Source organism: Alosa sapidissima, chromosome 6, assembly GCF_018492685.1.
Source record: "Alosa sapidissima isolate fAloSap1 chromosome 6, fAloSap1.pri, whole genome shotgun sequence".
NCBI lineage: Eukaryota > Metazoa > Chordata > Actinopteri > Clupeiformes > Clupeidae > Alosa > Alosa sapidissima.
Genome location: NC_055962.1, coordinates 18,760,564 through 18,776,952, shown reverse-complemented (window position 1 = coordinate 18,776,952; position 16,389 = coordinate 18,760,564). Strand labels below are relative to the sequence as shown.

The window sequence follows — 16,389 nt, the reverse complement described above, 5'->3', positions numbered from 1 at the left end:
TTTTGTTTTGAATGAAAATTTCTCTTCAGAAATGCCTGCAATCTCTCAAATCTGTCCAGTTTTATTAAGAGTGTTCTGCACTCATGTTGTCTTCCAAGTCGTTTTAAATGTGAAGTTATGAATTTCCAAATGTTCCTTTATTCGTTCTCATGTCCTTTAAGATGAGTTTCTATGTTACTTTCCCTATAGACATCAATGAATGTGACTCTGATCCATGTGGTCAAAATTCCACCTGCTCCAACACGATCGGGAGCTACAACTGTTCTTGCTGGAGAGGTTACACCCCGACAAACACATCTCTGACTATTAGTAACATCAATCCATGCATAGGTGTGCTCATTTTGTTCTTTATATGTTAGTGGAACACCTTCCACATTGAATTTGCGCACAGATTCAAATGCTCTTCCATCTGTGTACAGATGCTCTTCCACCCAAACTACATTTAAACCTGAATCCCACATTTTCCTTTATAGATATCAATGAATGTGACACAGATCCATGTGGTCAAAATTCCACCTGCTCCAATACCATTGGCAGCTACAACTGTTCTTGCTGGAGAGGATACACTCCGACAAATACATCTCTGCCCATTACTTCTACCAACCCTTGCATAGGTACGTAGGTTTTTCCTGAGACTTTTTTGTGATTTCTTTCCTTTTGAATGAAATTTCTAGCTATCATCATGGAATGAAAGCCAATCTATATTAAAGACAAATATTCTTGAAATGTCTCACATTAGAAGTAGATGAATGCTGTTTTGTTCTCATTAGTTTCATTAGTCATTTTCTCATTAGTTCTAGCAATCCATGCATCGGTACGTTTTTCCTGAGAATGTTTTTGGGATTTCTTTCCTTTTGAAAAGTAGGTCATTTGAGCATGTACCATGTTTATAGTCTCTTTTGAAAGAGTTTTCATATATAGGGAGTTTATTCACTCAATGAATTTTGAATTCTGAATTCCCCCGAACTCTCAAATAACTATGCAGCTGTGTTAAAGTTACCCTGGTGCTGGGTAGTGTACTCACGTCAGGTGGGGGAGAGGAGGGGCGCTGTCCTGAACTATCAACCCAACAAGCTGGGTTACAGAAAATAACCCAACATTAGTAAAAGCAACCCCACACAATGACCCAACAGTTTCAACCCAGCATTTGGGTAAAGAAAATAACCCAGCATTTTTTAGAGTGTATTAGCAGCAATAACACATGTATAGGTTTGTGCTGCTTAATTATTTTTTCACGCAACTATTTTTCTTTTTTTTTTTATTCCCTATAAATACCTTTAACTCCTGAAGTCTTTCCAATATTAATAAGCACTTCTGAAGTCTGTCTAATATAAATTTGGCATATTCTGGGTACATATACAAAATGGCCACTTCAGTCACGCATTACGCGGCGTGAAGCTGCGTGAAACTTCAGTACCACTTTCAGCCACTGTGCGTCGCTCTGCCACTGTACATCGCTCTGTCAGTAGCCTGCCTGTCGCCCCTTCTGAAAAAGCAGAAGGCTACCGTTAAACATAATTGTTGCAGAGAGGAATCCCAGCCTACGAATTCAATAACAAAATAAATCATGCATAATTAAACATTACCTCGATTTAGGCTACTTGGGTATGGCTTAAGGCTTGACTACACGGTGGTAACGAAATAACTGTTCAGAATGAATCTGTAGCCTTGGGTAGGCTTCTGCAGAAAACAATGTTGTTGGCGATTTAATTATATCTAGCGACGTTTTTAACAGGCTACGCTATAGAGGCTTAGACAACTATGACCCACGTTTTGGCTTCGTAAATTAATTTGCCCTACTTCTTGACTGCAATGTAGTCAATTGACTGCTTGACATGTCATTTTTATTTTTCTGTACAATAAACAAATACATCTGCTTTATGCCGCAGAATTACATTCATATTGGCTGACTTCTGCAGACGCGCAAAAAAAACACTGCCACTTCCCTCCCCATATTCCACTGATCACACATCAGACATCAGGGGTGCGTTTCGCAAAAGCTAACTATGTTAGTACGACAAAACTGTTTCCCAAACGATAGTTTGAACTATGGTGGTGGAACTTACATAGTCCAATGCATCGTTACACTATGTTAGTGTTTCCCAAAACCATAGTAGCAACGAACGTTCGCAACCACTATCGTAAAGTTGTGTAGTTACAACTACACCTCTCGACCTGTGGTAGAATGCTAGTAGAAGCATATTTCCCGGGATCTTCATGTCAAAGACGTCACTGACGCCAGTTATTTGTTTGCAAAAAAACACTGGATTAAATATCGTAGGCACAAGAGAAAACTTGTACATCCATTGGCCCGTGGGGAGATCCCATGCCAGTTGCCTCTCAAGGAAGTGCTATGACTCTGTTGATGACTTTGTCCAGATGGTTTATGTATTTATTGCAACGTTCGGCTGTGAGTTTGTTTCGCCAAAAAAAACTCTATTGCAGATATCAATGCGTCTTTTTTCATGGGTTTGGCCTCACAGCAGAGGCTTAGACAACTATGACCCACGTTTTGGTTTCATATATTAATTTGCCCTACTTATTGACTGCAATGTAGTCAATTGACTGCTTGACAGGTTATTTTTATTTTTCTGTACAATAAACAAATGCATCTGCTTTATGCCGCAGAATTACGCACTTGGCCAGCCTATAGAACGGGCACATTTTGGAGAGAATAGAGAATGTACACACGCAAGAATCTGTAGGCTATTTGTGGCTGGTTACCAGCAAACAATGTTTAATGCATTAACTCAAGACGTCAAACATTTTCTAAACAATACAAACAGCAGCAGGCAGCAAATGTAGAAGAGTAATTTCCAGTTGAAGAACAAAATGCTGAATGAAGCCCAAAGATATGAAGGCATATCTGGCAAGGTGTTATTTTTGGAGTCCTCTCGACTTCTTTTAAGCTGTCTCAGAGGTGGAAAGTTGCATTCGTTGGGGGCAGGGCCGGATTAACAATTCATAGACCCTTGGGAACAAATGTCTGATGGCCCCTCCTGCCCCCCAGCCAACATGAATCGGGCAGTCAGTTAATAGGTCTACATCGTGAAGATTTTTCTTGCCATTTAAGGCACGAGCGCATCTGTGAGGCCAAGCCTCACCAAGTAGCCTGTTTACAACTAACTGCTTATAGGCTATGCCGAAATAGTTTCAACATTTTGAATATCAGTGTCCGGTGAATTAGAAAATGTTCTCAAAGTAGCCTTATGGCTGAAAGCTGCTTGGGATTCCCCCTGTCAAGTAATATAACCATACAAACGCGCGGCCTGCTCACTCATTGTTTCAAAAAGAGTAATTTCGGCTTTGTCGGAACTGGCCATTGTAGGCTACGTAAAAATAAACTTCCAAAACTAACGAAAAATATTTATCTTCTTTCAGTTAATTCAAAAGTTTCCAAAAAGTTAAAAACTGATGACATGATGCGCGTCACTGACATAATGCGCGAATAATATAGCCTAGATATTCCAATATATTCGAATACATGTGTTTATTTTAGAGGGGATATTCGAACGTCATTTTTGAGCAATTTTGACAGCCCTAGTCCACTGTAGGCTACGCCAATCGTCTATTAACACCTTCCACCTAACCCCGGTGAGTGGGGGTCGCTATAATGCGTGTGAAATAGCACCATTGAGTAACCTATGCGAAATAGCCTTAAAATCGTTCCGGTGTTGTGTGCCTTCTAGTTTCTCCACCTACTGGTTTCCTTGCGTGTGCATGCGCTGCAGCAGTTGTCAGACATTCACAAACAAGTTGTTTTAGGCGGTTTGAAGTCACTTTTCATTAGCCATGAGCGCTCGGCTACATTACAGCCACTCGGACAAAAGACATGTAAAAAATATATATGTTTTGAAATCTAGCATTAAACTGGATTCGATCCTGCAAAAGCGACACACGCGTGACTCTCTCCAGCCTGATTCCCTACTCCTTTAGCCAACTAATACCTGGCTGTTACGCGATACAATGAACTATTGTAGGATGCCATCAATTAATAACGTAGGCAACACCCAGGTAACATGTTGTCCAGGCTATCTGAAACAAGTGGTTGCCCTTCATCTACAACAACTGGTTACCTTGGGCTGCTACGGTCGTCAGTGCACTGTGGACAGGCCTATGCTACTCTTTGTGGTTGATCAACTAAAAATAAAAGATGTATTTGGTGATGACGTTATTGTAGGCGTAGTAGACCTAAATTCTGAGAAATGAAATGGTACGAGAAACGATCTACATAGCGCACCAGACCGCATTGTCTTCAAGGGTTGAATGAAGGGAGTTTGCAAAAATTAGTGTATCTTTCAAGTCAATAAACATTCTTAAAGGACCATTCCGGCGCAAAATGAACCTAGGGGTTAATAACACATGTGTACCGAGTTCGACCGTTCGCTAGGATTTATTTTCATGCTAAACTAGCGCTTAACGTTAGCCTTCGGGGCACACGTACAGTAAAAAGAAATCGCTATTTCTATACCACTAACAAGGCTCAAAATAGCACCACACTTACACAGTATAATGAGGGTCTCTACATGTAAACCGAAGCATTGAGAACTTTGTAAGTGTACAGGCAGTTTATTAAAAAGAAACACATTACCGTTTACGTCTGGTTCACATATACAGGCAGGCAATGTGAACTAAAATCAAACGTAATTTGCTCAATATAGGCCTATCAGAAATAATAGCTCCGATGTAACATAACTTCTATAGTGTACTTACTTAGTGGATGGTCCCTCTGGTATGGATCGCCGCCTCCAATTTCTTTTCGGGACATGGAAAAAAGTTTTAACTACAGCCCTGTTTTAGCCTAGAAATCTAGACGCACCGTAGCGGCGGCAAATTAATTTACTCAGCCTGTACGTCTAGTACCAAACCATAGGGATTTCTATTGGCTGACGCCGTGGACGTCATGCAATCACAGCGCTCTATTTTGTTAGAGAGTCTTAAGGCGGGCTTAACAGGATAACGACAGTCCTGCGACGGTGAACAACAAGGAAGGTGGCTATGGCGAACGAAGAGCGTTGTTTGAATCGGCTTTTGGCATCAACTTTGGAGGAGTTGTACTTGTGCTTTTCTTTGAAAGTTGAGCAACACAATGCACTTAAGTCATTCCTTTCGAAGAAGGATGTATTTGCCGTTTTGCCGACCGGATACAGATATGGTCGTAGCGCTGGCCTATTGCATGCCTAGGCAGTTTGAAAGACAATTCTCTGCCCGCCCCTTGGATTAAGCGAGGTCAATGGTTCGATTCCAGACCATACATTTCAATGATATAGGATGGCCCGCCAGGCTAGCCCTGTTTATCAATGAGGGGAAATCTTCAGACTCTACAAAACACTGCGTCTCTTGGGGGTCGCGACGCAACAGGTCCCACTCCATGCAACACAGGCACTCCTCTTCGGTGACCATTAGGGGTTTGCACGGCGTGTCATCAGATCTGGACATCGCCATATTAGAGATACTCGCCTCATTAGAAGGCACTGAAGTAAATCCCTAACATCGTCAAGGAAAATGGTTAATTATTGCCGTGTTTTAGGTTGTACCAATAGGTCAGACTGAGAAAAACATCTGGTGTAGGTATCGACTTCCAAAAGTTATTAAAAAACCAGGGAGAAGGGACAATAATGCCAGAAGTTATCAGAGGAAGGGGGGCGCTTGTGGTTGAACTTGGTACTTTGTCTCCCTCACCCAACTCATATGGATCTGCGCTGCCCATAGACTGTATATATAGAACTGGACAGTGTGCCGTCTGTTAAGAGTGATGCGAGCGTTAGTCCAGAGCCCCCTGGTGGCTGGCTGCAGTACAATGTGTAACTCCGCCCATCCCCATGTATTTCAATGGCCAAGTAGCCAACTTTCCGTGTCACTTTTCTCACCTAAAACTATTTTTGTATCAACAACTTTTTATTCGAAAAAATAGTTTTCAAGATGCTTCAATACACACAATTTTTCTTTTCTCGCTGAAATTATTTTTTTTAATGTTATATTAACAAATCTAAAAAGGGCGTGTTTACACCTATGATTGACAGCTGGCTGGCTGCAGACACGACGCTTTGTCCATTATGTTTTACCGTCTAGGCTGCAGACACTACCACGCCATCGCTCACTTATTTTAACGACACCTGATTTCGACACATAATCTAACCTAAATAAGTGTTGCTGTCATTATCATTAGGCTATATCTTATCACAGTCTGACTAAATACATATTGATAGTCATACATTGTGTAGTTGTTTGTAAGAGACATCGTTGTTAGTTTTTACAGATTCTTTGTGAAAAAAGATATGTGCTGTTCTTTCGTAGATGCTAAGTATATTAGCTCATAGCATGCTACATCATGCTAGCATTAGCCAGTTGATAGGTAAAGTAAAAGGGCTCTGCTATATTGATCCGAAGTGACGTTAGCCATAGTCCCCATAATTTACAGTCCTACTTGTTTCAAATGGTTTAACGTAACCAGTGATTGCCGCCATCATCGTTGCAACTTCATTTGAATACACTTTGTCACTGGAGAAGGCGATGTTAAGTTTCATTAACGTTAACTCTTGCTTAGTTTTGCGAATGGCAATAAACGCCACCTAGCCTGCTAGGTCGACAACCTCGGTATGCCCATTTATGAATCAGCCCGACAAATAACTTTACTTGTGTTTTAGTGAACACATTATTGGACCATAGCTTAACGTGAGGTAGGATTCAAAGTTACAAATGGACAATTTGCTTAGTATGCTCATAACAGCGGTATCTGAAAATGCTGAGTTAAGGTATCGTTGTTACCTGCTATTGCACTGCTGGAGAAGCATTTTGCATTGGTATGATTTGATCAGGTATTCCCAGTGATGTGTAAATCCTCCCATAGACGTACCCCATTTCAAAATAATACGTCTAAATTGAAAACTGTGACAACTCATTGATAGGCTCTCTCAATATGTCTGTAATCGTATGCCTCTACCACAGGCTTGCTAGTCTTTCACCAGAGAGGGTGCTCCATTATAAATAAAAAATGTAATGCTGCAGCCTTCATGTCAGCTGTAAAAATATGAGAACATGGACCTACTACATCAGGATACTCTGTAAACATTTTACACATAATCAGGAAACTACTTTGCTGTTCAGTGTGTGATGTGTTTAAAGTGGTACTACGTTTAAAGAAACATTTTTATTCTTTGTTTCAAGTGCATAAGAAAATACGATGGTTACCCTTAACAAATACAAAACAATATAATACTTAAAACAGGGATCAATCAATAGCCTAATGAAATAAACAATGAGGGGGGAAAGCAATAATAAATAATAATGCCCATTCAATCAATAATATCAAAAACATGGTAAGACTACATTAAAGAGAATATCAATAATAAAAAATGTAAAATTAATCAACAGCCTATAATGAAAATAAAACAGTACTACTGCATACAAACCATAATGTATAAGAAGTGCTTAAAAGACCAAAAACTAAAAAGAAAAGAACGAAGAGCACTGGGCAACTCATTCCACCAACATGGAACCACTGAGGAAAAGAGTCTTGAATTTGACCTAGCGTTTAAGACTGAAGCTCATCAGAAGACCGCAGTGGGCGGTTGGGGATGTATATCTTGATCATTGAATTAAAATAACAAGGAGCAGATCCAGTCAGTGTCCTATAGGCCAAAGTGAGAGATTTAAATTTAATTCTGGCTACTGTAGGGAGCCAATGGAGAGTAACTAGGAGAGGAGTTACGATGTGTCCTCTTTGGCTGATTGAAGACCAGTCATGTTACAGCATTCTGAATGATAGATCACACAAAAGAAATAAAAAAAACATTCAATATTGATTTAGTATCAACAAATAATTATTATTTTAGTAACGTCTACATCTTTGTGTAGGCTACAGTTAAATACTAAGCAATGGTCTCTGACTTAAATACCAAGGCAGTTAAATGACCGTGGGATGGTATAGTCTACGTGATACACAGGACTACACAGTAAACCCATTTAAAAAGCATCATCATCTCAGTATACCCATTTAAAATAGGCAAGGATACGTATTTAATAACATTTGGGGTTGCTCACAGTATACCCACAACTACAACTAACTAACTAGACTACACCACTGGTTAAATGGCGCATTGCAATTTACAATTTGTGTGAGTTCAGGGGCATACAGAAAGTTGAAGTTTGGGTGACATCAATAAAGAAAATAGAAACAAAGGGATGTGTACAGACTCAAGTATGAATGATGTCACATTAACAGAAGGTTCAGAGCAGCGGCAGACTTTTCTTGGTGCCACGCAAGTTATTGAAAGTCATGTGTTTTCAGAACGTAGTGGTGCTGTGCCATGTCCCATGTATAAGGGGCTTCATGTTGATCCAGTGACGGTGGGTGATGATGTCAGGGAGATGGATGTCAGGGGACTTGGAGAAAGGGGGAGGACATGCCACCTCAGACCACTCCAGCCAAACCACTTCACGTAGGCATTCCCTTGCTTGCAGACTAATGTAGATCATGGAGACCACCTTGCCGCCACCTCCAGTACATTCAGCCATCACCCATATCTTACCTGCAAAAAGGAAAGTTACAATAAAGTTAGTCAGACAATTTTACAACATTACAAAGCATCTAATCAGGCACTCAACACCACTAGTAATACCAATTAATTAAATATGTGTGTGCAATAAACTTTACAGCCTACCTAATGTTAACTACACATTTAAATATGCGGTGTGAATGTTATTAACTTGCGTCAGCTTGAAAAATAACGTTATCAGTATGACTGATCATGGACGTTAGATGACAAACTAAGGTCTTTCTCAAATGTTCACCGATATCCCTGGGAAGTGACTGGTTCTTGGCGTAGTGTTTAATGCAGGCGTTTCATTTATCGATCATTCACTTATGCGGTCTACAACTACCGACCTATTTTTTTTACAGTCTATGCTACCGACCTACCATCACAGAAGTAGCTCTAACAGGTGTCTGTCGTTAACGTTAGAAAAAATGCAACGCTGGCAAACTGGCTAGTAGTTACATTAACATGACGGGTTGATGAGGTCCATGCTTCACATTACGTTAACGTTAACTTGTGTTGCTTTATCACATCATACCGTTGCTTTATCACATCATATACTGTACTGACTGTCTAGTGTTATTAATCCCCATGTACAGTCAATGGTTACTCCATGTTGAGATGGCATACATTAAGATTGAGATATTTGAAAACAGCAACAACTAATAAAACCAAGTATATCATGCATCGACTGTTACGGGAGCTGTGTGCTAATCTTCACTTCAACGACTAACTTAGCCTCCCGTTAACGTTAATGTAGCTGCTAACGTTAGCATCTAATTCGCTGTCCGTATTTCTGTTGTTAGCTCATTAGTATTCACCATACTAAATTGTCACAGTCTATAATCAACATAATAAGCTCTCTTAGACGTATTTAAGAACACCAATAAACTTTTCAATTGATACGCAACACTTACCAGACAAGAACAAACCGATTGTTGTTTGTACGGTTTAGCTAACTCACAGCCGCAAAATTCATCCAGCCAGCTAGCCTTCTGCGCCGAGTCGACCTGCGTTGTGGAAAGGAGAAGGGGGCGGGTTTCACTTGACAACGCTGAGTGGCAACTGAGTGGGCGTGCCTGACCGCGACTCCTCTTCACTGCGCATGCTTCAACTTTTGCTGCGCAGCCGCACTTCAAATTGGCTCCAAATTTTCCAAGATGGCGTCGCCTCGGCGGCTTCAATTCCATAGAACACTGTAGAATGCAGCCACACTGTCCAGTTCTATATATACAGTCTATGGCGCTGCCAATAATCCGTAATTTCTCGAAATATCGCGCCTTTTCTTGTGGTCCAAGTCCTGCCCTATATGCCTTTGCATCTTAGACGCATCTTAGAGATATCCAAAGTGCATAATACTCCATTGTACTTTATTCACTGAGTATCACCAATATGGCCGCGCGTGCTGAGTTACCATAGTTACCGGCCAGAACGTGACGTCGGTGCAAACCCCTAATAGCTTCACAATGTCCGCAGGTAGCCTACACGACCAGTTTCCAGAAGTGCGAGGCTGTGTGCGGCATTGACTACAGGTAGCTTTCTCTCTCATAGCCCTTTCATGGAGCTCCCGCAGCTCTTCGTTGGTATATTACGACTCGAAAAGATAAGGACGTCCAATAAGGGTTCATCCTCGATGTCTTCAAATTTGTTCAAATAACCTGCCATCTCTTATGTCTCCTGTTGCGTTCAGTGCTTCTCTTTTGCACAGTCCTTTCTATCGGCAACAATGTTTCACGCGAGATTCACTTCACATCCCAGAGTTCTGTTTTCCCAAGGCGCCTGCCTGTATGTGAACCAGACGTGAACGGTAATGTGTTTCTTTTTAATAAACTGCCTGTACACTTACAAAGTTCTCAATGCTTCGGTTTACATGTAGAGACCCTCATTATGCTACTGTGTAAGTGTTTTGAGCCTTGTTAGTGGTATAGAAATAGCGATTTCTTTCTACTGTACGTGTGCCCCGAAGGCTAGCGTTAAACGCTAATTAGCGGTTTGCAATAAAACTGGTCACATTCGACTAGCATGAAAACAAATCCCAGCGAACGGTTGAACTTGGTACACATGTGTTATTAACCCCTAGGTTCATTTTGCGCCGGAATTGTCCTTTAATTTTCGAATGTCTTTGTCAGGGAACATTTGACTTTTCAAAACCATAGGCCTGGTAGTCGCTCAGACAAGGAGTTATAACATAAAGGCAATACCATTTGTGTCACCTAATGCAGTTCAGTGAATTAGCAAAATACCATCAGAAGCCAACAATCATAAAACACCTGTGCGCGCGCTCTCTCTCCCCTGCGGATGAAGCTGTCTGCGTGTTGTAGGCTAGATTTATGTGAGTTCTTTCTATCTGCTTTACTTTTGTGAGTTGCGACCACCTAGGCTATGTTATAGACGTTCTATGAGGTACCAGTGTTTAGCTGTGTCACAAAACAATAAGCTTTGTCAGACTACTTTTAAAATGATATTCAGGGCTATATACATTTTAAACATTCGGGCTGAAGACCCGACAAAGCCTTGCGTTAATTCTTCAGGTGGGAAGTGTCAGGAATTTTCATACGAGAGACGCTCTCATTGGTGGTTAGTATATGGAGTAGGGGATTGACAGCAACATAGCCAATAACATTATGAGAGATGCTGAATTTAACACAACTGCAATGTTTCGCTCGAGCGACGGAGCACCCACGGTATCGGCTCCTATGACAAGCGCGTATCTCGCGGTTGGATCCATTACAAACATTTCATTCAGGATTGGGGAGAGCACTAAATGCTCTACTGAATAAGCACGAAGTCAAACCTTTAAATGAAAAACACTCTTTAATAATCCAAAAAATAAACGCTAATGAAGTAAACTTGTGACCATCAAAAATCATTTATCTCCTGTAACTCCGTGATAACAGGACGTAACAGGAAGGCATTTGGCTGAGCAACGGAGGTTAATCTCTATATTTTGTACAAATGATGTCTGTCTATCATCGTTGCACTCGGAGAAAACCGGAATGTTTCATTTGTCCTGCATTTCTTCTACGGCTGCAAACGGGATTCACTCGCAGTTAACCAAATATTTCTTTATTAGGGCAGGGCAGGCATATTTCTGGCTATTAAATTATTTCGAAACCAGTCTGCTAAAGTCTGTAGTGAAGTCTGTGTAGGGTTTTCGAGGCTCCATTTCTTTTTACGAGACACCCTGCTCACAAGAGACATCTGCTGGTTGTTTGGGTTGTTGCAGCGTCGTTGCAAAAATACGAATTAAAGTCGTGTGATGCCACGTGATCCCGCGTACGGACCACGAGGGAAGCTGGCGAAATCGAAGCAATGCCCACTGTAGTCTTGCTAGTTATGTGGTATATTTGCAGTCAGCAATTTTTTTTTTCATTATTACTTTTTTGAAGACTTATGTTTTTATATTACTTTTCCCCTTAGATGTAAATGAATGTCAATCTGATCCATGTGGTAAAAACTCCACCTGCATCAACACTATTAGTAGTTACAACTGTTCTTGCTGGAGAGGATACACCCCAACAAACTCATCTCTACCTATTAGCAGCAACAACACATGTATAGGTTTGTGCTGCATAATTATTATTTTATGCAGCTGTTTTTTTTTTTTTTGATTCCTTATGAATATCTTTAAGTCCTGAATTCTTTCCAGTATTAATACGCATATTCTGGGTACATGTACTCTTGCTAATTACATGACATATTTAAAGTCAGCAATATTTTTTTTTTTCATCATTACTTTTTATGGCTTATGTTTTATATTACTTTTCCCCTTAGATGTAAATGAATGTGCCTCTGATCCATGTGGTAATAACTCCACCTGCATCAACACGATTGGTAGTTACAACTGTTCTTGCTGGAGAGGGTACACCCCAACAAACTCATCTCTACCTATTAGCAGCAACAACACATGTATAGGTTTGTGCTGCATAATTATTCTTTTATGCAGCTATTTTTCATTTTTTTAAATTCCCTTTAAATACCTTTAACTCCTGAAGTCTTTCCAATATTAATAAGCACTTCTGAAGTCTTTCTAATATGAATGGCATATTCTGGGTACATATAGTCTTGCTAGTTATGTGGTATATTTGCAGTCAGCAATTTTTGTTTTTATTATTACTTTTTTGAAGACTTATGTTTTTATATTACTTTTCCCCTTAGATGTAAATGAATGTGAATCTGATCCATGTGGTAAAAACTCCACCTGCATCAACACGATTGGCAGTTACAACTGTTCTTGCTGGAGAGGATACACCCCAACAAACTCATCTCTACCTATTAGCAGCAACAACACATGTATAGGTTTGTGCTGCATAATTATTATTTTATGCAGCTATTTTTCTTTTTTTTTAATTCCCTATAAATACCTTTAACTACTGAAGTCTTTCCAATATGAATGAACACGTCTAAAGTCTTTCTAATATTAACTGGCATATTCTGGGTACATATAGTCTTGCTAGTTATGTGGTATATTTTCAGTCAGCTTTTTTTTTTTCATTATTACTTTTTTGAAGACTTATGTTTTTATATTACTTTTCCCCTTAGATGTAAATGAATGTCAATCTGATCCATGTGGTACACACTCGACCTGCATCAACACAATTGGCAGTTACAACTGTTCTTGCTGGAGAGGATACACCCCAACCAACTCATCACTGCCTGTTATCAACAACAACACTTGTACAGGTTTGTGCTTCAGAATATATTTTTCTAAAGCAACGTTTTTGATTTTTTATATGCTTCCCTACGAATACCTGTAACTTCTGGCGTCTTTCCGGTGTTTTTAAGTTCATTCTATGGTACATGTACTCTTGCTAGTTACATAGTATATTTGAAGTCAGCAATCAACATTTTCTCATCATTACTTTTTATGGCTTATGTTTTATATTACTTTTCCCCTTAGATGTAAATGAATGTGCCTCTGATCCATGCGGTAAAAACTCCACCTGCATCAACACGATTGGCAGTTACAACTGTTCTTGCTGGAGAGGATACACCCCAACAAACTCATCGCTACCTATTAGCAGCAACAACACATGTATAGGTTTGTGCTGCATAATTATTATTTTATACAACTATTTTTCTTTTTTTTATTCCCTATAAATACCTTTAACTCCTGACATCTTTCCAATATTAATAAGCACTTCTGAAGTATTTCTAATATTAATTGGCATATTCTGGGTACATATAGTCTTGCTAGTTATGTGGTATATTTGCAGTCAGCAATTGTTTTTCATCATTACTTTTTATGGCTTATGTTTTATATTACTTTTCCCCTTAGATGTAAATGAATGTCAATCTGATCCATGTGGTAAAAACTCCACCTGCATCAACACGATTGGCAGTTACAACTGTTCTTGCTGGAGAGGATACACCCCAACAAACTCATCTCTACCTATTAGCAGCAACAACACATGTATAGGTTTGTTCTGCAGAATGATTTTTTGTGCAATGTTTTTTATTTTTTATTTCCTATAAATACCAGTAACTTCTGAAGTCTTTCCAGTATTAATAAGTATATTCTGGGTACATATACTCTTCTAGTTATGTGGTATATTTGCAGTCAGCAATTTTTTTTTTTCATTATTAGTTTTTTGAAGACTTATGTTTTTATATTACTTTTCCCTCTAGATGTAAATGAATGTGAATCTGATCCATGTGGTAAAAACTCCACCTGCGTCAACACCATTGGTAGATACAACTGTTCTTGCTGGAGAGGATACACCCCAACAAACTCATCTCTACCTATTAGCAGCAACAACACATGTATAGGTTTGTGCTGCATAATTATTATTTTATGCAGCTATTTTTCATTTTTTTTAATTCCCTATAAATACCTTTAACTCCTGAAGTCTTTCCAATATGAATAAGCACTTCTAAAGTCTTTCTAATTTGAATGGCATATTCTGGGTATATATAGTCTTGCTAGTTATGTGGTATATTTGCAGTCAGCAATTTTTGTTTTCATTATTACTTTTTTGAAGACTTATGTTTTTATATTACTTTTCCCCTTAGATGTAAATGAATGTCAATCTGATCCATGTGGTAAAAACTCCACCTGCATCAACACGATTGGCAGTTACAACTGTTCTTGCTGGAGAGGATACACCCCAACAAACTCATCTCTACCTATTAGCAGCAACAACACATGTATAGGTTTGTGCTGCATAATTATTATTTTATACAACTATTTTTCTTTTTTTTATTCCCTATAAATACCTTTAACTCCTGACATCTTTCCAATATTAATAAGCACTTCTGACGTATTTCTAATATTAATTGGCATATTCTGGGTACATATAGTCTTGCTAGTTATGTGGTATATTTGCAGTCAGCAATTGTTTTTCATCATTACTTTTTATGGCTTATGTTTTATATTACTTTTCCCCTTAGATGTAAATGAATGTCAATCTGATCCATGTGGTAAAAACTCCACCTGCATCAACACGATTGGCAGTTACAACTGTTCTTGCTGGAGAGGATACACCCCAACAAACTCATCTCTACCTATTAGCAGCAACAACACATGTATAGGTTTGTGCTGCATAATTATTATTTTATACAACTATTTTTCTTTTTTTTATTCCCTATAAATACCTTTAACTCCTGACATCTTTCCAATATTAATAAGCACTTCTGAAGTATTTCTAATATTAATTGGCATATTCTGGGTACATATAGTCTTGCTAGTTATGTGGTATATTTGCAGTCACAGCAATTGTTTTTCATCATTACTTTTTATGGCTTATGTTTTATATTACTTTTCCCCTTAGATGTAAATGAATGTCAATCTGATCCATGTGGTAAAAACTCCACCTGCATCAACACGATTGGCAGTTACAACTGTTCTTGCTGGAGAGGATACACCCCAACAAACTCATCTCTACCTATTAGCAGCAACAACACATGTATAGGTTTGTTCTGCAGAATGATTTTTTGTGCAATGTTTTTTTATTTTTTATTTCCTATAAATACCAGTAACTTCTGAAGTCTTTCCAGTATTAATAAGTATATTCTGGGTACATATACTCTTCTAGTTATGTGGTATATTTGCAGTCAGCAATTTTTTTTTTTCATTATTAGTTTTTTGAAGACTTATGTTTTTATATTACTTTTCCCTCTAGATGTAAATGAATGTGAATCTGATCCATGTGGTAAAAACTCCACCTGCGTCAACACCATTGGTAGATACAACTGTTCTTGCTGGAGAGGATTCACCCCAACAAACTCATCTCTACCTATTAGAAGCAACAACACATGTATAGGTTTGTGCCGCATAATTATTATTTTATGCAGCTATTTTTCATTTTTTTTAATTCCCTATAAATACCTTTAACTCCTGAAGTCTTTCCAATATTAATAAGCACTTCTAAAGTCTTTCTAATATTAATTGGCATATTCTGGGTACATATAGTCTTGCTAGTTATGTGGTATATTTTCAGTCAGCATTTTTTTTTTTCATTATTACTTTTTTGAAGACTTATGTTTTTATATTACTTTTCCCCTTAGATGTAAATGAATGTCAATCTGATCCATGTGGTAAAAACTCCACCTGCATCAACATGATTGGTAGTTACAACTGTTCTTGCTGGAGAGGATACACCCCAACCAACTCATCACTGCCTGTTAGCAACAACAACACTTGTACAGGTTTGTGCTTCAGAATATATTTTTCTAAAGCAACGTTTTTGATTTTTTATATGCTTCCCTACGAATACCTGTAACTTCTGACGTCTTTCCGGTGTTATTAAGTTCATTCTATGGTACATGTACTCTTGCTAGTTACATAGTATATTTGAAGTCAGCAATCAACATTTTCTCATCATTACTTTTTATGGCTTATGTTTTATATTAC

At 38.8% G+C, this 16,389-nt stretch overlaps 1 protein-coding gene and 1 long non-coding RNA gene across 4 annotated transcripts in view; both read left to right on the top strand.

Moving 5' to 3' along the window:
• The window catches only part of LOC121712342 (fibrillin-1-like), a 178,556-nt gene that overhangs the window by 30,195 nt on the left and 131,972 nt on the right, over positions 1–16,389 (top strand). For both annotated transcript variants that reach the window (XM_042096540.1, XM_042096538.1), the window contains exons 23-24: positions 190–330; positions 474–614. In XM_042096540.1, coding sequence (XP_041952474.1) covers positions 190–330; positions 474–614 — 282 coding nt within the window. The remainder of the gene's footprint in view (positions 1–189; positions 331–473; positions 615–16,389) is intronic.
• Positions 12,061–14,242, top strand: LOC121712375. Of its 2 annotated transcripts, none has more exons than XR_006032595.1 (4): positions 12,061–12,098; positions 13,080–13,220; positions 13,438–13,578; positions 14,166–14,242. It is a non-coding gene; the product is annotated as an uncharacterized LOC121712375 (long non-coding RNA). The 2 variants fall into 2 exon arrangements; XR_006032596.1 differs by lacking the exon at positions 12,061–12,098 and adding an exon at positions 12,824–12,836.